This window comes from Schistocerca gregaria, chromosome X, assembly GCF_023897955.1.
Source record: "Schistocerca gregaria isolate iqSchGreg1 chromosome X, iqSchGreg1.2, whole genome shotgun sequence".
NCBI classification, from domain to species: domain Eukaryota; kingdom Metazoa; phylum Arthropoda; class Insecta; order Orthoptera; family Acrididae; genus Schistocerca; species Schistocerca gregaria.
In genome coordinates this window covers 864,436,965-864,463,878 of record NC_064931.1, presented here as the reverse complement: position 1 = coordinate 864,463,878, position 26,914 = coordinate 864,436,965, and the positions used below count along the sequence as shown (strand labels likewise).

The following is a 26,914-nucleotide window of genomic DNA, read 5'->3' as shown; positions in this document are numbered from 1 at the left end:
GGACTTGACTGGGTGCGTTTGCTAACAAAATACAACTCTCTTCCCTAGTCTTGCTTACCACCCATTTATAACCAGCTACTACAGGAAGTTTATGGTATAATGCCTGTTGATGAGAGATTATTAGAGATAGAGCACAGGCTTTGAATATAACAAAGACAGTTAAGTAAGCCAGCTGTGTCCTTTTCAAAGGACCATCACGGCCTTTGATTTAGGGAAACCACAGAAACCCCAAATTTGGATGACAGGATGGGGTTAACTTTATCAGAGACCACCATGATAACTCTTGTCCCATTTCATGACAAATTCCTGAATTCACTTCAACAACCACAATATTGGTGTCTGTCAGAATGACCTTTGGCACAGGCAGATCAGTGTGGTTACTGCTTTGCTCAAAGGGAGACTGCTCTTAACTTATCCTGTCCAAAAGAGTGGCCGATTATTATTTTTACATACAGTGTGCATAGGATTCTACTTTCTACTCACATAGAGAGACTGGAATTAGGAGGCTGTTGTACTTGATTCCACCAAGTGTGAATTATGATTGTTACAGTTCCTTCTCCATATGGAGGACAAGTGGTCAGCATGTAGTGAGAGACCATTGTAATGTCCTCTTAAAGCTAAGAAACAAGTTCTGGATCTCCAAGTAGGTATCCACTGTTACTTTGATGAGCTGTATAGTGAAGAGGCTGTAACAAGTGGTGTGTGATCATGTCAGTAAAGACATCAAAATTGAGTAACCCTTTGTAAAGTGGGTCCAAGAAGTGCTGTTCAACTCTTGATACATTGATTCAGTTGGAGACTGAAATACACAAACATTTTCATTGGAGGCAAAGTCTTGTAGGCATCTTCTTGGTCATTAAACAAGTTTATGATACCTGCTGCAGATTGAAATACACAAACATTTTCATTGGAGGCAAAGTCTTGTAGGCATCTTCTTGGTCATTAAACAAGTTTATGCTACCTGCTGCAGACTTAGAATCCTTTAACAGCTTCATAACCGCTAACATTTGAAAAATATTTCTGGGCTGAGCAATACTGCTACAAATTTGGGCATTTCCTTTCACAAAAATTTATCCATCAGAGCAAGTTACCCTTCAGGGAAGTAATTTGGTTTGGTGTTTCAATAATCGGCATAGTATCTGTAATATAGCCTGCACTGTTCATTACTGTTTATAGATGACTTTTCTATCTTTTGCGTATCCTTCAGCATATGTATCTTAAACTGTAATTGAAACTTCAGAGCTGGGCCGAGTAGTTGTAGTACACACACATTTTAACTTTCAGGTGTATGTGTATAATTTATTTGTTCTCATTGATTTTTAATATTGCATATTTGGCTGAGGAACACTTAGGGTTTTTTAATGAGAAACTCTTGTGAATGACATATTACTACACTTGGAATGATGATTATCTGTAACTGCATCAGTGGTGGGACCTATGAGGCTGATATGTCCTGCATATTGCAGCTGTATAAAAAAAAATTTATGTTGGTCTGTGTTTTTGTGACTTACAGATCTTTACCTAACAATACTGTACTGTCTACCATATGGGTGTAAAGTTGGCAACAGGTGTTACAGAACATGTTCCAGTCTCTGCATGTTTACAGAGGATGTTGAGTTGACTCTTTCTCAATTCACTCAATTATGCAATTATTTTACAAATGAAGTTAACACCATTTCTTTCCATCTCTCTAAGAGGTTCGTTATATGTTTTTCTAAGTTGTGTAGTCAGTGCCATGTTCATTAATCTCATAGTTTCTTCCACTAACCATCAATTTCTATTTCACATATGGCTTTCCACCTTAATAATTGAAGTTATTACATGCTGGGTATGGGATATTTTTTTAACAAATCCCACATTACACTCCTGTTTGACCACTGTCAGTTTCTTCATTCCCTAGATTCTCATGTGCAGTGGTACTGGCACCCAGACAGATCAAGATACTCATAATTGGGAGGAATGAGTTTCAAATTCCAGACCAATTATCCAGATTCTGGTTTCTTTAGTTTCCCGAAGGTGACTAAGATGAAATTCGAAATGGTTCCTTTACAAAGGACACGGATGATTTCATTTCCCATCTGCATGGTGACCATGCTTGTGCTTTATCTCAAATGATGATGTCGTCAATGGTAGGTTAATCCCTAATCTTCCAGCCTTCCTATTGCTCAGCAAAATGACTTAATTCCCATTTTGTTATCACTGTATCCTGAATATCTTGAACCATTTTCGCTGCTGAGTGTATCTTTGTGATACTTTGCTGTACACTCATACGGTTTACACCAATATTCTGGAGGTCCTTATCTTGTGCAACAAATTTACCACCAAGATACTCCTTCACCTCAAAAAAAGGTGAATGTTCAAATGTGTCAGGTCTGGAAAGTACTAAGGTTCTTACAGAAGAATCGGTTATGACACTATGTCTGTGTCTGGTAGTGGAAATGTGGTCATACACTGTGACAAGAACAGAGTGAGAGGAAATGTTTACAGCTGTTCTGCATAATCTGACAAAGCCACTTGAAGAGCAGTACAGTAGCCAATCAGCAATTTTGCTTTTGTTCCGTACCTAGATGCCAATGAGTAATACCCTTGATACCACCAAGAAATAAGCAGACATCCATTTTCAGAATGAAACAGCTTGAACTCCTGTTGTTTTCATGGAAAAAAAAATTGTGCCTGTCCAGTGATTGCCGTTTGCTTTATCAGGTGTTGTGATAAGTTAGTTTGATGAATGTTTTCTTATTATGTATATGAACAAAGCTCCGTGATAGCTTTTTTGTCAGTGAAGAGCAGCTTTTTCTGCAAGTATTCTTTGTAGATGAAGTCACTTTTCTAGGTATAGTGAATGTCCATTTATGTTAATTCCTTGGCTGTTTAAGATGCTATCTGAAATGTGGTTTCACTGAAACTGTTCTCATGATTCATAGTAATTGGTGACAACTCATCTAAGAGAATCCAAGCACTTCTAGAGGTCTCCAATATCAGTTCTTCAACAGTGCTAAGTCTTTTCATCCTGCAAATCAGATATAGGTCACTTTAGGAGTCTCGTTTCCATATTGGCTATTTAAGTATGAGTGACAGTTTGAATTTTTCATGCCGTTTATTGCTAAATTGGAAGTGTCAGTACAAACTATGAGTCCTTGATACTGACATTTACAGGCATGCATAACCTTACAGCTGAAATTATATTCTGCATGCTGTCCACTTCTTCCAAGCCTCAGGTACATTACTTCAAACAGTTTCAGCAATACCAGTACTTCTAATCTTTAGTACCGAAACTGCATCTTTGGCAAAAAATCGCACCATCACACTTAGAAAAAAACTGAACAAATCTCAAGTATTTACACAAGAAAGTCAGTTGAAAAATAATGTGAAAGAATGGATTGCCATTATAATATGAGATTTTTACTATTATGCATAATGGTGCAGCATTCAAGTAGAACATGGGGTTTATGGAACAATTTCTTTATTTGTGCACTGTGTTGGTATATGTACCCTGTTCTGGCAATGGACAGGAGGTGACTTGCTGGCACATGTGTGCAGCGTCTACCACTGTATTAACAAATTCTGTGGAAGCATAATAAACCTTTTATCTGCCCTTTTACTCCCCGACAATCATGACTAGGAAATATCGATCAATAATATGACCTTTCTCATTGTTGTGGATACAACTTCTTTTCCAGTATTCTTCTTATTTAACTTTACTGCCCCGGGACAATACATTTTTAGACTCAAAAAGGCTTTGGCTGCCAAACAGATGTAACAATTTGCTACAGAAATATGATGCATCCATTTTTATAATACGCTGAAGAGCCAAAGAAACTGTTACACCAGCCTAATATCATGTAGGGCCCTGGCAATCATGCAGAAGTGGTGCAACATGACGTGGCATGGACACAACTGTGAAGTAGTGCTGGAGGGAATTGACACCATTAATCCTGCAGAGCTCTCCATAAATCAATAAGAGTAGAAGGGGGTGAACATCTCTTCTGAACAGCACTTTGCAAGGCATCAAAGATATGCTCAATAATGTTCATGTCGGGCAAGTTTGGTGGCCAGTGGAAGTGTTTAAACTCAGAAGTGTGTTCCTGGAGCATCTCTGTAGCAATTCTGGACATGTGGAGTGTCGTATTGTCCTGCTGGAATTGCCAAAGTCTGTCGGAATGCACAATGGACATGAATGGATGCAGGTGATCAGAAAGGATCCCTATGTATTTGTCACCTGTCAGAATCATATCCAGAGATATCAGGGGTCTCACATCATTCCAACTGCACATGCCAGACACCATTACAGAGCCTCCGCCAGCTTGACAAGTCCAGGCGAGGTATAAAGCTTTGTGTCAAGTAGTCATCAAGGGTACACAAGTGGGCCGTCAGCTCTGAAAGCCCATATTGATGATGTTTCATTGAATGGTTCACACTTGGACACTTTTTGATGGCCCAGCATTGAAACCTGCAGTAATTTGCGGAAGGGTTTCACTTTTGTCACATTGAACGATTCCCTTCAGTTGTTGTTGGTCCTGTTCTTGCAGGATCTTTTTCCGCCCACAGCAATGTTGGAGATTTTATGCCTTATCGGATTCCTGATATTCACAGTATACTTGTGAAATGGTCGTACGGGAAAATCTAAACTTCATCACTACCTGGGAGATGCTGTGCCTCATCGCGGGTGCGCTGACTACAACACCACGTTCAAACTCACTTAAATCTTGACAACCTGCCATTGTAGCAGCAGTAAGTGATCTAACAACTGCGCCAGACACTTGTCGTCTTATATAGACGTCGCCAACCACAGCGCCATATTCTGCCTGGTTACATATCTCTGTATTTGAATATACATGCCTGTAGGAGTTTCTTTGGTGCTTCAGTGTATATGGCATACAGATTTAGCCACGGACATTACAATATATTACATGGTGTTTTTGCAGTATAATGGCTTCATTAAATTGGAAATGAGATGTCATTAATATCACTGAGTTTGTAGACTTGATAATGATGTGACAGTCAACTTTTTATGTGGCACGAGTTACAAATTAAAACATTTCCTAGAAAAAAAACCTTAAGTCACTCCTCCATGGTGGCGGTAGATGTAAATAAATATAGACTGATCTATACATTTGAGAACTTTTCCTGGAAATGATCATAAAGCTTGCTTCAACTAATTATTGTTATCTTTGGCATTTGTTTCAGGTTAAAAATTGCCAGATTTCATTCTAAGAACATCAACGAGAGAAACTTATAAGGAGACTGCAGTCATGAGATCGATGGAACACTGAAACCGTGCGGTCAGCCGACTCCGATCATGGTTGTACGTGTACGTGGTTATCCTGTCGGAACACCGCCACGAACTAGAGCACCGCTAGATGAAAGCTGCAATGGAACCATCCATTGGATGACTACTTTTAATGTATGGCACTTCCCAGTTTGGCAGTACTCTAGAAAATGCGTTAAAGAATGTCCTATTTACAACTCTATGCTCCGTGATTCCAAAGGAGAACATAAAATTGTCTACGAGCAACAGTTTTTTATTCCTGTGTGCGATGAAGGAGGTAGAGAACAACTGATAAGGACTGATCTGAATGGTGATAGTGAACAGGAAGAGATTCTTATAACAAATAATGGATATGTAGGACCTGGTGGGTATGTAGTAGATGATAGGTTTGCAGGACCTAGTGAAACTGATGGAGAAGAGGAATATGTATGGATTGAAGTATCTCTTGAGGATGATGAGGAAGATGGTTCTGTAGAAGCTGATGGAGCTGCAGAAGCTAGGGGCACTGCAAGAGCAGGGCAAGTTCGACCTAGTGGTGATACAGGTGGCACAGCAGCAGGAACAAGTTCAAGAGGGTACAAGTCAGAAGGAAGAGGCGGAGGAGCAGGAACAGCAGCAGCACGTCGTCCACCAGAAGCTAACAGATCCCCAAAAGTAGAACGTAGAGGATCCTGCATGCACATAGCTACCCATCCTCCTGTCGCTAACCAATTTGCAAATGCTACAAGTTCACCAGACACAGCACTGTCCCAGTCAAATACTTCTTCACCCGAAGAACTGCCAGAAGCTAAACCTATTCCACTCGGTCCACAGCCGTCTACAGGAAATAGACCACTGGCAGTAGTTGCCCCTGTGAATGCCGATTATAATCTCGCAGTGCCACACGCAGGTCACCATCGCCGTCATCACCACCGTCGCTGTCATCATCGTAACAGTGCAGTAGGCAATGGTAATTTAACAACCACTGATAACTCACGTGGGAGAACCGATGTCAATGCCACTGCCACCAGGGACAACAGTCAGTGGATTGAGATAATCACCATCCGGGCAGCTAAGGAAGAAGTCGTAGGAAGCGCCAGTGGCCCGAGTGCCACCATCCCCAGGAGCGCCAGTGGTCAGAGCACCACAGTCCCCAGGAGCGCCAGTGGCCTGAGCACCACAGTCCCCGGGAGCGCCACAGTCCCCGGGAGCGCCAGTGGCCCGAGCGCCACCGTCCCCGGGAGCGCCACAGTCCCCGGGAGCGGCAGTGGCCCGAGCGCCACCCTCCCCGGGAGCAGCAGTGGCCCGAGCGCCACCGTCCCCGGGAGCGCCACAGTCCCCGGGAGCGGCAGTGGCCCGAGCGCCACCCTCCCCGGGAGCAGCAGTGGCCCGAGCGCCACCGTCCCCGGGAGTGACAGTGGGCCTAGTGCCACCGTCCCCAGAAACACCAATGTCCCACGTGTCACCCTTTCTGGAAATGCTAGTGGAGCAGGCACCAACACTGTCATCAGAAATGCAAATCCGACCACTGTCATCAGAAAAGCAAATACGACAACGGTTATCAGAAAAGCAAGTGGCACCACCGCTGGAAATACAAGTGGCCAGAGTGCAGCCACTTCTGAAGACAGTAGCGCCGAAGACAGTAGCGCCGAAGACAGTAGCGCCGAAGACAGTAGCACCGAAGACAGTAGCGCCGAAGACAGTAGCGCCGAAGACAGTAGTGCCGAAGACAGTAGCACTGAAGACAGTAGCGAAGAAATCGTTCTTTGCCCAAAATGTTTTAATTTAGAGACATTTAACAAATATTTTTATTTTATTGGTCCCGGCACTGTTACACTTCGACCTGGCAAAAGAATTATTGAGGCAGACGACACTAAAGAGTCCAAGTGCGAAAGAGGAAATATGAGAGGTGACAATTCCAGACGTAGCAACGTCACTCCCGCTAACACTAGTTACGAGAAAGGCAAGGTTATTTATACCAGCGTCATTGTTTCTCCTAAGGGGGAATCTTCCAGATGGGAGTCCATTTCCCGTGAGAGAAATAAAAGGGATAATTTATGTCTTGAGGATAGGGTTGCAAAACGCAAGAAGTTGTAATCCACTGCAGTTTTCATTTTGACTGTATGGAAAATAAAAGCATTGAATACAATTAGTTTGTATTAATCTATCTAGAGAATAAGTGATTGAATGTGCTCACAAGTGGTCCAATATGTTAGATATTACCTTAACTGTCTGTTCTATCAGTTCTTGAAGGAATATTTTATGTATTATGATTGTAGGCACACACAACATTTATGTAATATTCTACAGTATTTATTATTTATTTCATAAACCAGTTTTTGCGTGTTATATTATCATTGGCTACAAAGATAAGATTGTGAGGCAGTGAAATTTTACCTAAAACAAATTAAAATAGTATGAGTAAGAGGAGTAATTTTCAGCATGGCCTTGGTGGGATTATGAGTATCAGCAGTTAAAGTGACAAATCAGGGAGCTATGTCTGTTCATTCAGTATTAAGCTTGGGCAGATGAGCATATGTATATTAATTTCCATTGTTTCAATGTAGTTCATCTTCCTTCCTTTATGGATGTGATGTAATACTTCATGTTGCACATTGTAACTAGGGCCTTCTTTAAGCAGGTGGTCTGCACAAGTGGAATCTCCTGTTTCAAGTTTTCAGCTCCTGTGGTATTTCTTCAAACGAGTGCACATTGCCTTGTCAGAGTGACCTACGTAGAATTTGCTACAATCACAAGTAATTTTATATGTTCTGCACTCTTTTGCAAAACTGAAGTGTTGTCGTTCTGTCTTTACCAGGAAGTGTTGTCGTGCTGTCTTTACCATTGGCAAAAAGTGTCTAACAGTGTTGTGTGCATAAAATGACTTTTTAAGTTCCTGGATTTAAGCTTTATGACTACATTCAGTGAGAGTTTCCCTAAATATAGAATCGTGCACCATTTGTTGTGTTCTTGAGGTGGTGAGTTGAGAACAGGGTAAAGAAGAAACTGTGCCATGTCACAAGGCCGGGAGTGTGAGGGAGTGGTTCGAGGAACATGGTGGCGAGTTCCAGTTGATGTGCTGGACCCCTAACTGGCCAGATCTGAACCTGATCGAACACATCTGGGTTGTGATTGAACAACGTGGCGCGAGAGCTCATTGTGCTGCCTCCTCCCCTCCCCCATCCCTCCCCAGAATTTATGGAAATTAGGTCTATCATGGCCTCATGGCTCCCATGCCGTGATGCTTCATCATTGTTATCTGTGCTAAAGGAGTGTATGTCTGGTCTTGTAGCTGTCATTATATACATCAAACAATCGGTTAATTCTCTGTGCAGTCTGTTTCCAACTGTGTCACCACAAGTGTTTTCACTGGGTTTGATTTCCATCGGTCTTTTACAGTAAATCCTTCCCATGTTAATTCTTTTCAGTAAGTATTCAAGGTAAACATGTTGACTAAAACATTTTGTCATGGTTCCCCTGTATATTGCTAAGGAATAATTTTGGTCCCCCAAGTTCTCACATTCAAAAGTTTTACTTCTTCTCAATATTGGTGAATTTCCTTCTATGATTCCCAGCAATTACATCATCTAGATACAGTATCAAGTAATTAGTATAATAATCAGTGCTTTCAACATAGAGATATCTGTCAACTTAGGATTGTTGAAATCTAATTTCCATCAGAAATTGTCAAATGTGGAGTTATAAGTTTGTGGTGCCTGCCTCAGTCCATATAAAGTTTTATTTAGTTTGCACACAAGTCCTTCCTTAATCTATATATCATGAGGAAATTCCATATAAATTTCTTCAGTCAGTTCTCCATGCAGGAATGCATTGTGTACATTCATTTGTTCCATAAACATGTTCGTTTACCACACTAAGAAAAATTCTCATCCTGTGGAGTATATGTCCTCTCATGGTCACATACTTTTACCTGAGCACACCCTTTGATAACTAAATGTCCTTATAGTCTACATTTTGATATTTCCAGATGCAAGTCTTTTTACTCTGAAATCCACTTACTGTCAATGTCTCTTATTTGCTGGAATTGGTATCTAAGTCCAAGTTCCAATGCTGTCCAGTTGTTTCTTTCAAGAAAAAGAAAAATTAATTTTACAGTACTTGGGGCCCATACAACTTTGGTCAGTGGTTCAATGCTGCCTTTTTGCAGCCTCTGATCTTGTTCCTGCTTTTGCCACACAAAACTTATAGTTTCATGTTTCAGTCTTCCTTTATTATTTTTGTCCATTCATCTTCTTCATATTGATATTGCACGCATTAAAATGGGAAATCCTACCCCACCCACAGTATTCCTCTGATTACAATTGTTTTCGATCAGCGGCACACAACCTGGCTGACCACTCTTCTGGTCACATAAACAAGGAGAAAATTCAGTCTAGGTGCGCATGTGTCATTGTCAATCTAGAACCTACATACTCAAAAACTTGAGCCATTACATATTTTTTGTGTAGATCTGTGCACCACAAATCAGTTATCTGCAGATGAACAGCTGCTTGTCTTCAGTGTTTGTTTTAAATGTCAGATTCTAGTAATTTGTACACATTTAGATGACATACTGAAATCTAGCAACCCACACATGTGTGAGGAAGAATAAGGATGATTTAGTGGCAATTGCGAGTAGAGATGACACAGACATGATGTTTGCTTTCAAATACTTGGGGTCACTATATTTTCTATTGAAGTGAGGCACCACTTGATAGCACATTCATATGTAGAAAAAAATTCCATGGAATCAAACCTGATTAAGATTCATATGTGTAAGAAGGTGTATGCAGCTGCAAGATTTCATGCAATTGTAGATAGGCTAGCAGCACTTTACCTAGTTATGTTTGGTTGATCCCATGTGGCTTCACAAAGATTCATGTAATATGTAGTTGTTTTGTCAATTGAAATGGAAAGCATTCTAACTGTAGTTAAGATATTCTACCAGAAGTCAGAAATTGATGACACACAGTGTTACAGTGGCTAAAGATCCTGCCATTTAAACATTACTTTAGAAGCAAAAATAAACCTCTACTAGATTCCAAATCCTGGTGGCCACTGTTTTAGACCATAAAGTATGAACTCATACCATGTTTGATGTTTAGTATGGTCATACTGTTCTTTTGAAAGTACCCTACTACCTAAACGAAAGTCTTTATATAATGGAGTGTAGGTTTTTGCTTGTAGTTAGTATGTTGCAATATATCTGTGTTGTGGAAACAAATCTTAAACTGGTGGAAATTTACGCAGATATGATTTGTCCAATATATAGTTCTGATTAAAAAACAAATACTATAATGCTCTCTCACATAAACTTGAAATCATGATCTCTACATGCAAAAGTGTGCTTAGAGTATTAATTGTGGTACCACTTGTGTATTTTATGTAAGTAGTCAGTCAAATTTTATGAAATATTGCATTTTGATGGTAGGCAATAAAAACCTCATAACTCTGTTATCAGAGAGAGATTTGAAAGTGCATGGATTTCTCTAATCTGTCAGTAGCTAGGTTTCTACTATATAGTTACATATGTTGCAACATTATGTGTATGACTAAATATATAAATAAACCATTTTTGCTTCTCCTGTAAAGTTTAACAAAATGGAGTTAAAGAGATTTTCATTGCCTACCATAAATTTGTTACTGAGATGGAGGGCTAGGTATAAATTCTTCCCAGGTCTCAGCAAATAATTATGGTTTCTTATTGCACTGAAACCATCGAAACAGAAAGGAACAGCAGAAAAATGCTTCTTATGAAGGATATACAAAATGTGGCATATTCTTTAACAAACTAGCTGACTTGGACCAATGCGAGCAAATGATTTCTCTGTTCTACAAAAAAGTGTTATATATTAAAAATGTTTTTTATTGGTTATTGGTAATATATACAAATTTTTTAAGTCTATGAAACCTTATGTTTTGGTGTTCAGTTGTACAGGCAATGCAATGAAGAGAATTTAGTGTGATGCAACATACTTTTCAGATGTAGCACAATACATATTTCTCTATGAAAAATAACGTAGTTTTAGTTAATAATTGTGAATTCTGCTGTTTCATATGCAAAATCAACTGTAATGCAAGTAACACATATATTCAAGAGTGGAAGGACTGTAATTTCAAATTATATAAACATATTGCTGTGAAATTTCATAGTTGTAACCCCTGTCGTGATCTTGATTAAATGTTTAGTGAAACTTTAAATTTCTCCAGAACAGTTCGTCAAATAGTAACATGCTCTGTATAGTAAACAGCTACTGGTAATTAAATAATTGAGCAGTTCTGAAACATTCTTTGTATATAAAATACACTCAACTGTTTATTAAATAGTTCATGTTTTTCCCATCCTAAACAACAATGCAACCATACTTTGACACTTTATGCAAGATGTTTATTCAGTTACAGCCCTCAATTTAAGTAAGGAATTGCTTTCAATTGATGAGTAAACACAAGAGGATGCCAGGTCCTTCACAAGTGTTTCCCTGAACTCGCCTCCAACTTTTTGCTATAGGAACACACAGCGTATTGTGTAGTCAACTCCAGTAAGAACAGCAGTTTGATTTTTCAAGTGCATATGAGCAGCTTTCATAAATTTATTCTATAGTAAAATCTAATAATACTTTAGCAAGTCATAAGGCATCACTAAAGCTTTTTAGGACTTAATGGCATTATTATTTTTATATTTCAGTATACTGCAAGTATATGAAGACTAACAAGCACCATTCACTATTACAAATGGATCAACATTCATTTTTGCAAAATGTTTTTATTGGATACACATTATCGGTGGAACATTATTCCCCCATCTTTACTACAACACCCGGATCAACTCTCACCAAGACACTCTCACCATCACACACCAGAACACCTGTACCACCAAAACAATCATGTTAACACAATGTTTTTGGGTGCATTATGTGTTCCCATTTCTTGCCTTGTGAAGCCACACACAACACACCCAGGAACACCATCGAACATGATTGTTTTGCTGGTCCAGGTGTGGGGAGGCATACTATTGCATGGAGGTACTACCTCCAAGTCTTTGAACACAGTGCACTCACCAGTCAACATCATTGTGACACTCTACTGCTTCCTGACATGTGTCTTTCCAAGAGTACATTCGACTCGGCCCAAACTTCATTTTTATGAATGTCAATGTACGACACCACAGGTGCAGGAGCTTCCAGGACGAGAGGATATATGGGGAATGAACTGGAATGCCCATTCTCCCGTCTGAATTGCTATCTGTTATCTGTGGGATGTGTTGGGAAGACATGTTGCAGCAGATCCACAAATGACCATCCTGCAATTGTAAACTTTGCTGGGAAGAAATTTTTATTTATTTACTTGGAAATCCTTGTATCTCATCATTATAAAAATGATTTGTCATACATTGCCTTACATAGAAAATAGGACATGAAAAGATTTACAGTTATATGTCCATAAATAAAATATTATTACATATAACATGAAACCATATGCATAACAACATTCATAATATGCTAGATTAGAATAATAAATGAATAAAATTTAGTTTTCAATGAGCATTTTGGGTCATTATGGCAAAGGAAATAAGCTACTGCATATTGAATGCTGATGATTTTAAGTATTCCTAATTTCCTTTGGTCGTGCACTAAATAAAATTTTTGGCTGATAAAGAACACTTTTTTGATATATAGCTTTTATGTGAATTTCTCAATGAAAGTTGTCTCTATTTCTCGTTTTGTAGTTATGAACTTGATTGTTTAACAAAGAATGTTCCTGGTGTGCCTTCATAAAACATATACTTTCATAAATATAGATACATGGTAGAGTCATGATTTGTAGTTCCTTGAAAACTTTTTTACATGATTCTGTGTGTGTCCTACCTCTGATTATCCTTGTAGCCCTCTTTTGGAGCACAAATGAGTGTTTGGCCAAACTGGTTATAAATTGCTGTGCCAGTTGACCTATTTTTCCTAAAACCATTTTGCCCCTTAACTACAATTAGATTTTTATTAAGAAAATGCATTACCCTTTCAATTACTTTTGAAAATTTAGATAACAATGATACAGGCTGGTAATTGATAACATGAGACTGGTCACCCTTCTTGTAAATGGGCTTGACAATAGACTTCTTTAGTTTTTCTGGAAAGTCTCCTGTGCTAATTGACACGTTAATCATGTCAGCAAGTGGAGAATGTATGTATCTTGTGCTGTTCTTTATTACTTTGTCTGGAATCCCATCACAGTCACATGTAATTTTATTTTTTAGCTGATTTAAGGCATTTTGTACCTCTAATGCAGTAACAGGGTATAGAAACATGGTATTATCATTAATTGATAGTTGCACTCTGGAGCTGAAATCACATCTTCCTTGAATTAGTTTTGTTGCGATATTTGTGTAATATGTGTTGAATATGTTGGCTATCTGCAATGGACCCTCAACTGTTTTCCCTTCGCTTTTAATTACAAGAATGCTGTTTTTACTTTTTTGTGTACCTATGCTCATCTTTATTATCTCCCAGGTTAATTTTATTTTGTTAGTACCTTTCCTGATATATGAGCCATTATTTAGTTTCTTAGCCACTATAATAACTTTTTTTATATACTTTCCTGTAAATTTTCACATATTGTTTTAATGCAACAGAATTTTTTGCAGATTTTTTTTTATTCCCTGTGTTACCCATGTCTTTGTTTTGGTTTTAATTTTGACTTGTTTAAATGCGATATCATAACAATGCCAATAACTTGCTAGGAATGATTCAAATTTTTTATCTACATCACAGTTTGATTCTATGTACCAATTTATATATTTTAACGTGTGATTAAAAACCCTTATGCTGTCCTCATTTACAAATATTTTCTCTCTTGTGTTTTTCATATACCACTGGATCCGAAAAGGATATATTATATAATGTTAACGTGACTGCCTTATGATCCGAGAACCCTGTATCTATTACTTCAGTAAGATGCTCACACTTATTCTTATTGACAAATACTTGATCAATTATTGTTTCAGACCCATTTAAACATCTAGTGTCTTGTTACTGTTGCTGTCATATCATAAGATAAGAACACACTGGTCAGTTGTTGTTTACTGCAGTTAGTTTTAAAATTAACGTTAAAATCTCCAAGAACAATTGTATTTGTTAATTGCTGTTTGAGCTGATTTAGCAGCATTTCAAGGTTGTGAAGAAAAGTAAAATTCCCTGATGGTGATTTATATATGCACACAATAAACATTTTCAGTTTCTTTAACCCTCATACACAGTATTCAAAGTCTTTTTCTATGCATTCTGCATTACTATATTTAATTTCTTTTGCATCAAGACCTGTCCTAACATATATGCATGTACCACTTATCACTATCCTTACTATTAACTCTACACGCTTATCGTTTCAAATTCATGAATAATGACAGCACATGACTGTGTCTCTTTCAACCAATGCTCGTTTACACATAAGACTGCAGTTTCTTTTAAATAGTCATTTAGAAGGACTTCTGTTTCACCTAGCTTGCTGCCTAATCCCTGCACATTTTGATACAAATTCAGTGCACCATTTACCTTACTATTTGTGTGAGCTGCCTGCCAATAAAAAAACATGGAAAGGTTTTGGTGGAGCTGTTTTTCTTCTGAGTCGAAGTCTAATGTTTCCTTCTGATACTTCTTCAGCTGGTGGTGGTGTGGATGGTGTTTCATCTTCTACTGATCAATATTCTTGCAGTTATTTTTGTCCAACTGTAGTAGATTCTGCTGCTGGTGTGGTTTGTTTGCGTTGATAAAGGAGCTGAAACTGCTAAATCATCTTGCCTGTTGACTGGTTCTATTGTACGGGTAGTGGATTTTGCTGCTGTTGTAGATTTTGCTGGCATTAGTGGAGGAGCTGGAACAACATAAACTATATCGTCTTGCCTGGTTACTGCTTCCAGCATCTGGTTAATTTCTTGGCACAGCAACATATTGCCCATTTTATTAAAATGCATGCCATGCCTTGTATAGCAATTTATTTCTATGGAATCCACACTTAAGAAATGTGCTTTTCAATAGGCCTTGCATATTTTCTAGTATTTCCTATCGGCTTTTTTTTATTTCTTTGTTTACACATGACTAATCCGAAAGATCATGCCTACGTGGACTTCCGACAACAGTGACAGTTTTCTTGCTAATAGTGTTTATTACTGTCTTAAGATTATGTGTTGTTTGGATAGTTAGTAAATACATCGTTTACTCCTGCAGTGATTACAATATGGAACCCCCTACCACAAGAACTCTTACCAAAGTTGTGGCCAGCCTGGGAGCACATTGAAGAGTATGTTTTGCATTCTGCTGAGTTCACCCACCCTATTAAGAGACATGTTCTGCCTTTTGCTTGCTACTCTAAATATACAAGTATCAATTATGATAAATCAGTAGTCACTTAACAGTTTTATAAAATTGTCTTTCTCAAGAAAATACATTTAACCTGAATTGCACCTCACATCTGTACAAAATTTTACACCACAATGAGAACATGTCTTTGGTTGAAGAATCAAAGAACTATACCTGAGTCATGATTTTTTATGGGGGAGAGATTTGATATCACACTAGTTACAATTGGGGAAAAACAATTACTACACAGAAAGTGTCGGCAATGAACAAGCCACACGCAAGGAGACTAGTATTAATACTGCCCCGCCCCCCTCCCACCTCCCCCACCCCAAAATAATAATAATAATAATAATAATAACGGTACTCCATCTGAGGTGACAGATTGATCTCTAGCATACTGTGAGATCTACGTTACGTTGATAGATGGCAGCCTAGTTACAGGTTTGTGAATACGATGGAAGTAAGAGATTGCTCTGTAGCATTGCCCGATCTCAAAGTTTCATACCGCAGAATTACAAACCAATGCAAATAGAACAAAACACACTGTAGATATGTTTCCTTATCTGCCACAGACTTCAACTCGTTTTGTCACCATTTCTTTTCCATGCATATTTTCCAGGTGGGATCTCAATTCCTGGCATTTTGAGCATGTGCAAGCTTCACACTCTGTGCACAACACCTTAGGAAAGAACAAGGATATGTGGTAAGCAGTTTCATAAAGTGAAACAACTACCAGTAATATATTATCCGTGTTAATCTTCACTACAATGTGCATTACAGCATAACAAAGGATCAGGACTAGAGATGGCGTCTCGTATAGAAGTACTTATGAACTGTTCTGTGAAAAGTAAATTCTGTGCGTCTGTAAAGTGTATATTGTGCAGCAGAATTGTTTGTAAAGGGATCAGAATTTGTTCTACATTCCAAAAATGGTACCATACTGAATGTTTCGCTGTTAGTCCCTTTAATAACTCTATTTGCGAGTGTGGTGTGCTGTCGTGCAACAGTCATCAGGCGGCAGTCAAAATGTTTACTGAGGGACAAAATGAAAGTGTTTTTAGACTTCTCTGCAACGTGATATGGAAATGTGTGAATGGTAGTCAGATATATTGAAAAATATGATGAAAACCCTGCATAGTAATTATGACAATACGAGTGAAGATAACAACTGTGAATATGTTAATACAAATGACACCAACAACTGTGACTATGTTATGCATCATAAACTGTGTGAAAACCTGTTCCATACAGTAGTAAACAGTCATCTCGGTGCACGTGAAACAGAAATAAGTGCACGGAAGACTGAAACATATAATGAAAACAGTACAAACACACATGCGCAAGTGACCACAATTTTAAATACGCAGAAAGTGAAGAAGACAATAACACCTAAGGTTACTGTGAAATGTGTACATAAACAGGTTCAAACAACCTCACAAGCTACCAGATATAATGTGACTATACACTCTGATAGCCATGGATGTGGCGTTGCTGAAATCTTATGTGACGATTATTGTGTAAACGCTTCTTCCGTTGTAAAACCAAGGGCACCCATGGCGGAAATCACACGGAACATAAATGATGAAAAATTCTCCAGTTCGAGTCAATACGCAGTCATAATTGGGGGCGCTAATGATGTATACATGAACAAGTTATCCAAAGCCACTAAAAATCTGAAAAAAAAAAACTTATGAGCACTGAAAGAAGAATACCAGCAATTATTGTTGTTGGAATTCCACATAGGCACAACCTTATGAACGCTTCTATCGTGAATAAAGAGATCACTAAGGCCAATCGACAGTTTGGGAAGATCTGCAAAGCATTCCAGAATTCACATTTCCTGTTATAGATGCCCTAGAGAGAGAACATTTCACACAGCACGGTCTACATCTGAACGGTAAGGGAAAAACACTACTAGGACAAAAAATTCAAAACTTACTTCACTCATTAAACAGATGCATGAACAGTGAACCTTTTGCTGTTCTGCCTCTGATAGACAAGTCCACAGTATCTTCTGCAACACAAAAATTGTCATCAGAAACGGAACAGGCTATACCAGCGGTATCAGCAACAGCAGTATCAACTACATCTCCAGAAGCTTAAGAAACCACCCGCCCCTACAGCAAAAGAAGAGTGTCTCCACCAGGCCATCTAAAGGATTTTTTATTCAAGACAGGGAGCAATCAAACAACGGGGTCAGCAGTGTGAGAGATTCGAAAAGACAACATATCATTAGCTATATTATATCAAAATGTCCAGGGTCTGATTAGTAAAATTGATGAACTAGATGTGCTTTTGATGGGTCAATTAAAGGATATTTCAGTTTTATGTATAAGTGAGCACTGGCTGAAAGAAAACCAAGCTTGTACAGAAACAATAACAGGATTCAAAATGATCAGTAGCTCTTGTAGAGACAATTTTAAATGGGGAGGAACATGTATATATGTTAAACAAGGAATTGAATGTAAATAAATTAAACTCAGTAAGATAAAACACATTGAAAAAGAGTTCGAATACAGTATGTGCAAACTTATAGAACCCAAAATAATTATTGTGTGCATATATTGTTACCCATCAGGGAACTTTATGATGTTTTTAGACAGTGTTGAAAGACTTTTTAGTGAATTAAGACATTTTACAGAGAGCATTGTTGTACTTCGTGATTTCAATGTCAACTTTAAAATGAACTGTCAAAAAGTATCAAAACTAAACAATTTGTTATATTCATGAAATTTAGCGCCATCTGTCCATGAATGCACTAGATATGGAAAACACACTGAAATGATAATAGATCACATATTTTTTGACTTGCAAAATCTAGATTGAAGTAACTGACACAGGGTTCTTCGACCACAAAGCAATAAATAATGTACTGGGCAGAAATTCTAGAATACATGAGAAATATATCTACAGAAGATGTAACATGAGGACAATATTAGGGTTTTTAATTATTTATTAAAAAACTCAGACGGATTTAGACAAACTTGACACCGTGGATATGAAATTTGAGTGATTTTTAACTTCTTATAAACATAACTATGAAATTGCTTTCCCTCTTAAGAAAGTTAAAACAAAAAGCAAGCCTAATACTTGGGTAACACAAGGGATAATGAAATCTGGAGAGTGACTTAGAAAGCTAAGTACAGGCTAAATCCAACTCCGAAACAGTATGTCACCTGTTACAGAAAATTGTACAGGAAAGTCATTAATCCAGAAAAAAGTTAGATAATGACTCATACATCAGTAGAAGCAAGGGCAACAAGAAAACGAAATCAGTTTGGAATGTGATAAATACAACTGTAGGCAGTAGTAAGGTAAGAGACGGCAGCTTTGTTATTAAAAGTGAGGAAAAAACTATAAGTGATCCTTTATGTATTGCCAATATATTCAACCTTCATTTTGCAAGTATTGTACAAAGCCTCATAAAAACCCAAAGACAAACAAAGATTACCAGAATGAGATTTTCACTCTGCAGCGGAGTGAGCGCTGATATGAAACTTCCTGGCAGATTAAAACTGTGTGCCCGACCGAGACTCGAACTCGGGACCTTTGCCTTTCGCGGGCAAGTGCTCTACCATCTGAGCTACCGAAGCACGACTCACGCCCGGTACTCACAGCTTTACTTCTGCCAGTACCTCGTCTCCTCCCTTCCAAACTTTACAGAAGCTCTCCTGCGAACCTTGCAGAACTAGCACTCCTGAAAGAAAGGATATTGCGGAGACATGGCTTAGCCACAGCCTGGGGGATGTTTCCAGAATGAGATTTTCACTCTGCAGCGGAGTGTGCGCTGATATGAAACTTCCTGGCAGATTAAAACTGTGTGCCCGACCGAGACTCGAACTCGGGACCTTTGCCTTTCGCGGGCAAGTGCTCTACCATCTGAGCTACCGAAGCACGACTCACGCCCGGTACTCACAGCTTTACTTCTGCCAGTACCTCGTCTCCTCCCTTCCAAACTTTAAACAAAGATTAAACATAACATCTCCACAAATCCTAAAACTATGTTCTTATACCCTGTAAGTGTACAAGAAGTACAGAATGCAATCAACAAACTAAAAAATAAATTGTTTTGTGGCACTGATGGCATACCAGATAAAATACTTAAACACAGCACAAATATTGCTCATCCTCTTGTAGACATAATTAATGCCTCTTTCAGCACTGGCATTTTCCCTAAAGAACTAAAGCTGTCAATAATAAAACCATTATATAAAAATGTTGATCCTCACGATGTAAAAAACTTCAGACCCATATCCTTGATATCCTGCTTCTCAAAAGTTATTGAAAGAATAATGCATGAAAGACTCTCTGCTCTCCTGAACACAAGTAGAATATTAATCAGTGAGCAAAATGGCTTCAGAAAAAATAGGTCAACTGAAACAGCTGTATATAATTTCCTAATACTTCTCCTGATCACTATAGATCACAATGAAGTAAACTGTGGGGTGTTTTTAGATTTATCAAAGGCGTTTGATGTGACTGATCATGAATTACTGGTTGGGAAACTATATAGCTTTGGTGTACACAGTACTGTTCACAGCTGGTTTAAATCATACCTGTCAGACAGATACCAGAAAGTAGAAATAGTTCACGAAGGAACCTCTTACTTTTCAGAATATAAGAAAGTTAATAATGGAGTGCTGGGACCCCTCTTGTTCTTGATTTTCATAAATGACCTACCAAACTGTTTAACACTAGCTAATGCTGTATTGTATGCAGACGATACAAGTCTTTTTATTAGAGCTCAAAATGAGACTGACTTGCAACACAAAGTAGAAATAACGAAAGAAGAAGCAGGAAAATGGTTTAGAGATAACTGTTTATTTGTAAATGAGAAAAAAAAACCAGTATGGATGAATTTCAGCCATGTATCGAATAAAGTAAAGCCCAATTTAGTTTTAAAACTTGGTGAACAGAAGATTTTACAAACTTCAAAGACAAAAATTTTAGGTATCTGGCTATACAAGCATCTAAAGTGGGATAAACATATCGAAATGCTCAATAAAAAGCTAAGTAAATGCTGCTACATGCTCAGAATGCTGAAAAACTGCTGCAGTGAAAAAACAGTAATACATGCTTATTATGCTCTTATGCATAGTCTATTGTGGTATGGTGCCTTATTTTGTGGTAATTCATGTCTGGCAAACCGGTCATTCAGTATTCAAAAACGAGCATTAAGAATAATGAAAGGGGCTGCACCAACAGAGCCCTGCATGGAAATTTTCAAAGAATTTCAGATAATGTCACTTCCTTCCTTCTCTCTCTCTCTCTCTCTCATATATATATATATATCACCCCCAATTTTCTTCTTTAAATAGTGAGTGCCATGACTACCCAACAAGACAAAACAATGATTTCCACAGAGAAACACACAAAACAGCCCAATATCACAAAGTGCAATATATCACCCCAAAATCCTTTTTAGTGCTCTTCCCTTAAGCATCAAAAAGATGGAAAAGTTTCACATTTTTAAAAATGTTATTAAGAGAATGTTTTTGCAGTGTTACAGAGTACATGGATTTTCAGAACATTTGATTGTAAACATGTATATTGCAATATTTATTTCTCTATAACACTTAATATTTTGTAATCTTTCTCTCTCTCTAAAATGTATTTCTGTAGTGGGACCTAAGGAACTGTTTACTGTTTTTTGTTGTGTAATCTATACCTAAAATGTATTTTTTGTAGTGGGACCTGAGTTACTGTTTACAGTTTTTGTTTTGTTTTATGTATTACCATAAATTCTGGCCAAAAACTTGTGAAATTGACACTTTCCATATCCTGTGATAGTGTCACAACATGCATCACTGGAACAAGAGATAAATAAATAAATAAAAGTGGCCAATGATAATGATAGTTCATATTTGAACAAATGTATGAAAATAGTCTGCCTGTACACACTATAATTAATTAATTATTGCTTGTTCTGTTATTCATAGTGGTCAGTGATAATGATAATTCATATTTGAACAAATGTATGAACATAGTCTGCCTGTACACACTATTATTAATTAATTATTGTTTGTTCTGGTATTGTCCACTACAGTCATCAATGATAATGATAAGACATATATGAAAAACAAATGTATGAAATTAGTATGCACTATAAATAATTAATTATTGTTCGTTTTGTTATTCTCTACTATATGCTGCTCAAGATATATATTTATATATGTTTTACCACTGTAGGCCTATGTTATTAATTTTCTGTATAATTACAAACTCATATAATGTATCATGACAACTCTTATATCATTGTATATGATAAAATGGATGCTCAATAAATAACATAACAATGACATAACAAAAGGGATCTTTCGTGTTCCAGCACAATGTTGTATACAAATCTTTACAGGCCATTAAATCTATATAAAAGTTATTAAAATATATGTTGTAAGGTTCTATAATGGCAAAAAATTTGTGTTTTAATTTCATTTAATGACCACAGAAAGTGATATGTCACATCTGTGGACTGTCCTTAGCTCCACTTTGAACAGTTGTAATTAGTTTAAAACAAATTTCTTATATGTTACAAGTATTAACACATTATTTTCTAAAAATACACGTATCAGACATTGACATAACATTAACATAAAAAGAAATTGTAAAAAGGGCTACGTTTTGCAATATTCTAAACTTATGTCTTAAATTTTATGCCATGTCCATAGACACAGATGTTAATTGTTATAAATCACAACAGAGGGCAGCATTAGTATTTTCATAATATTGATGAAGACTAGCAAGTAGCCGTTTTGTCAAGGACATTATGTACGTAGTTGCTGACATACTTGTAACAGGAAAGGCTGCAGTTAAGGTAAATTTTTGTGCATGGTTATCTTCACTGTGCTACGTCTATGCCCATTACTACATTACATTTAGAAGTAAAACCACCTGTGATTATGATTGCATGAAAGATATGTGTTGATTAGTTTAAATTAAATACACAATACATTATTTATGAATTGAATGTAGCTATTTAAATTCAGCATTTTATAAAATCTTTCACATCCACAGATGTCACATTCATAGACATGGTGTGACCACAGATGTGACATTCGTGTCTATAGCTGTGAAACATTTAAGTCAGGCCATAAAACTTTGCACATTTTCTTATTTCACAATTCATAATTTATGAGTTTAATACATATATAATTATATAATATATAATGATGATGTAAATAAAATAGAAAGAAACTTCCACATGGGAAAAATATATTAAAAACAAAGATTCCAAGACTTACCAAGTGGGAAAGCGCCGGTAGATAGGCATGTGGCGTCGACACAAGGATCGATAGGCCAAAACATGATACGTGTATAGTATCTTCGATTGATGTTCTTTGTAGGTTGACTTCCGGGAAGCAGTTCCCATCTGTACCCCGTGCTGTACAGTTGATTATGAATAAAGTATTGTGATAGGAAGCGAGAGACGTGGTTATTACCTTCCCACCGTTGCGCCTTCCTCAGTGGTGACCCCGACTTTCGAATTTCGAGTTAAAAGTGACTGCCGCGCCGGCTTCCGTGTTCCGCATGGACCTCTGTTCATTACACAATGGCCCGGTTTTCACCAGCAACAGCAAGTAGGTTCGAGCACGCAAGCTGTGTTCGGCGTCCGACGTGAATATCCACAGTCCTACAGCCTTGAGAACCCAGGGACCTCGTCAGGTGCAGTTGTTTTGAACATGCCGCCAGCGGTTTCCGACTCCGGCTTTGTCAGCCCCGAAGTAATCCAGTTTTCGCCACATAGCAGTACTAGAAGCCTTTATACATGGGTGCCGAACGTTAATGCAAGTGCTGTAAATATAGGGGAGCATAGTTTTCATAATGTGCCACAGCAGGACACCTGTTCGAATGTGCAAGCTTCACTTGTGTATCACTCCGCGCCTGCTGCACGCTACGTGAATGACACTCGCCAGTCCGTTACTCCGAGTGTTCATCAGTGCATTAATTTGAGTGTGTCAGGCCCCAGCAACCTCTCAGTGACTCCGTGATGGACAATTTCGCTGCAGACGTTGAAGATCAATGGCATCACAACCTGTCGAACAACTTTGGCCTTCCGCCACAGCAATCGGTCCCGCTTCGCTCCGCGCCGGGGTTCGTGCTAACGGACTTCGCTTCTCCTACAGGAACTGCCAACACAGCCAGCACATCAGCTTCCTCTCTACCGCCTCCACGACGCCAAGTTAACTTTGACTTGCCTACTCCTGCGTGCGCGAGCGTCCGTCAGCACGCTTCAACCTCCGGTTTGTCTAACCTACCGAAACTTCCAGCTTTTAAACCTGCTTACCCGGAGTTCTGGTTCAACCTGGTGGAGCAAACTTTCAGTGTCTGTGCACTCGATGACAACGCTCGTTTCACATGTCTCATGAACCACCTACACGACCGCGTCGACTTAATTTACGACTTGGTTAAGTCACCTCCTCCGAACGAGAAATACGTTACAGCTAAACAAACAATACTGGAACGTGTCTCGAAGACAAGAAGAGAAAACGTTCGGCAGCTCGTCTATGAAGAACGCCTCGGCGACAGGTCTCCGTCTCAGCTGTGGCGATGTCTTCGACTTCTCGTCGGTGAACGCGACATGCCAGACGACACACTCACCGAGATTTGGACGGAAAAGCTGCCTCTGTCTGTTCAAACCGCTATCTCCGCCTACGAAGATAGACCTAACAGCGAACGCTTGCGCGCTGCCGACCGAGCTTACTCCGCTCTACAATGTGAACGCCGTGCCCAACAGTCTGGCAGCTATGCCAGTTTCCAACCACAGCCCGGATCCCAATGTGGACGCCCTACGAAACCTAAGTCAGTCAAGCTCGCAGCACTACCGGCAACTTCAAGTCCGCGAAACAACAGTGCATCTGACCCAGCAGAAGATTCTGGGCCGCCGCCGCCTGACCACTCGCAGGAGCAGGCGTCCCCCCATAAATACTGTTTCTTCCACTCAAGATTCGGGGAACAAGCACGCAATTGTAAACCGCCATGCTCATACCCAAACTTCAATCGCAGGTAGGCAGCGGCGCCACCTCCTGCGAGGTAAGCAACAGGCGCCGTCCCACGCTCCATTCTGTGTCCAACGCTAATGCTTCGAAAGGGCGCGTCTATGTCCGCGACCGGAACTCGGGCACAAACTTTCTCATCGACACGGGCGCAGATGTTTCCCTACTTCCACCCCGTCTCGCTACTGACAAGATCCGACCACAAAAAACTGTCCTACGTGCGGTGAACTCATCTAATTTGTCGTGCTCGGGTTCTACTTCGTATACAGTGTCCCTCTCGCCTGAGTGCAACCTGCAGTGGTCCTTCCTGGTGGCTGACATCAGCGAGCCCATTGTGGGAATAGACTTCCTACGACACCACAAACTGTGGCCTGACCTCGTCAAAAACACAGTGTTCTACTATCCTAAGCAGAAACACATCCCGTGTGCCTTGCCATGCGCGAATACTATCACAAAACAGGTCCGCCTGGCTAGGAAGTGTAACAACCCCTCCCCCGAGCTCCTGTCATGGACCAATAAGTGGCTCACGGAGCGTGTTGAGTCTACACGCCTGCGTCTGGAACAACTGGAGTTAGGTTTTCGCCTCAACGACTTAAGTAACGAGTTATCTTCAGCACGGCAGCGGCTTGCAGCAGACGACGCATCGGCGCCACACAAGGTTAGTCAGTGCAACTACAGTGTTCTCGCACCCGAGTGCATTTGTGACAGTATACCGCATAAACTGTACAGTTTCCGCGCTCCCGCCAGCCCGAACCGTGTAAATCCGAGTGCTGATTCATCTCCTTCCTCGTTCAGGCAGCTAACTTCCACGGCGCAGGTTAACGTTTTTGACAGACTGCCACCAGCTGTTCATTCGCGCCCGCTAGCGCCACCAAGCTCGACAGCGGCACCCTCGGTTACTAGTACACAGTGTACCAACCTTGTTTCGCGTAGCTTACTTGTTGGCAACTCCCAGCTAACCAACAGTTGGCACTCATACAAACTTTCGCCGTCCGCGCCACAACCCAGCCTAGCGGCCGCTGCGCGCACTACGCCACAGGCAGACGCCTCTCGCACAGCGTCGTGCGTTGCCGTGGTTACCAACGGAACCGCCCACAAACTTCGCTTGCTAGACGGACCGCCTATCTCTTGCGGCCCACGCCGTATCAAGCCAGAATTAATGAAAGTGGCTCGCGAACAAATAGACGAGGTCTTAACGGCTGGTGTGATTGAACCAATTGCCGGATGCTGGGCGTCGCCTATCCACTTCGTCACAAAAAGCGACGGCACCTGGCGTATGGTCGGCGACTATACTAAGTTGAACTCACGGACTATCATAGACAAGTACCCAGTTCCTAACGTCGCGGATTTTAACCATGCTCTGGCAGGCGCCAAGTATTTCTCAGTAGTGGACTGTAAGAGGGCGTATTACCAAATTCCAATGGCTCCCGAGGATATCGAGAAAACAGCTGTTACAACACCTTTCGGCCTTTTCCAGTACCGATTCATGCTCTTTGGCCTCCGCAACGCCGCACGAACTTGGCAGAGATTCATAAACGAGGTGTTGTTTCATTTGGATTTTTGTTTTGTGTACCTAGACGATATTCTAATCTTCAGTCCCACCTTGCAAAAGAACAAGGAACACTTGCAGATTGTTAAAGACACCCTTACCGCTGCTGGTGTTGAACTAAATAATAAGAAGCTCCAGTTGCACCAGACTTCGGTAAGATTCTTAGGCTACATAGTGTCAGCTAAGGGCCTCACTCCTCCCGAGGATAAAATCAAACCTGTTTAAACCTGTTTTGGACTTGCCACGCCCTCACACATTCAAAGAACTACGCAGGTTCGTTGGAACAGTCAACTATTATAGGAAGCATTTGCCAGCCGCAGCTGAGGTTCAGGCTCCCCTAACAGACGCCCTTGCTGGCAAAAATACAACTGGTATCCGCCCAGTTCCCTGGACCCCCGCCATGGAACAAGCTTTTGACAAGCTGAAGCACCTTCTAGCCAATGCAGTGACTGTTGCCCACCCACATCCGGACGCTACATTGTTCATAACTGCAGACGCCAGTGATACCGCAGTTGGCGCAGTCCTCAGCCAAACCGTCTGGAGATACTACCTCCCCTTTGCAGTTCTTTTCTAAGAAGCTCAACGGCGCTCAAAAAAAGTACTCAGCCTTTGACAGGGAGCTCTTGGCCGTCTACGAGGCCGTTAAAAAATTTCGCGCTGAGGTCGAGGGCAGGGACTTCTACATATTAACAGACCATAAACCTTTGGTCGCTGCTGTAAAGAACCCTCCGGCCGACCCTCCGCCTAGACGCTTCTGTCATTTAGACTATATATT

At 39.7% G+C, this 26,914-nt stretch overlaps 1 protein-coding gene across 2 annotated transcripts in view; it reads left to right on the top strand.

The window, feature by feature from the left end:
• The window catches only part of LOC126298367 (uncharacterized), a 103,999-nt gene extending 92,466 nt beyond the window's left edge, over window positions 1-11,533 (top strand). For both annotated transcript variants that reach the window (XM_049989667.1, XM_049989668.1), the window contains exon 4: window positions 5,188-11,533. In XM_049989667.1, coding sequence (XP_049845624.1) covers window positions 5,300-7,345 — 2,046 coding nt within the window. In that variant the 5' untranslated portion in view covers window positions 5,188-5,299 and the 3' untranslated portion in view covers window positions 7,346-11,533. The remainder of the gene's footprint in view (window positions 1-5,187) is intronic.
• The last annotated feature ends 15,381 nt before the right edge of the window (window positions 11,534-26,914 follow it).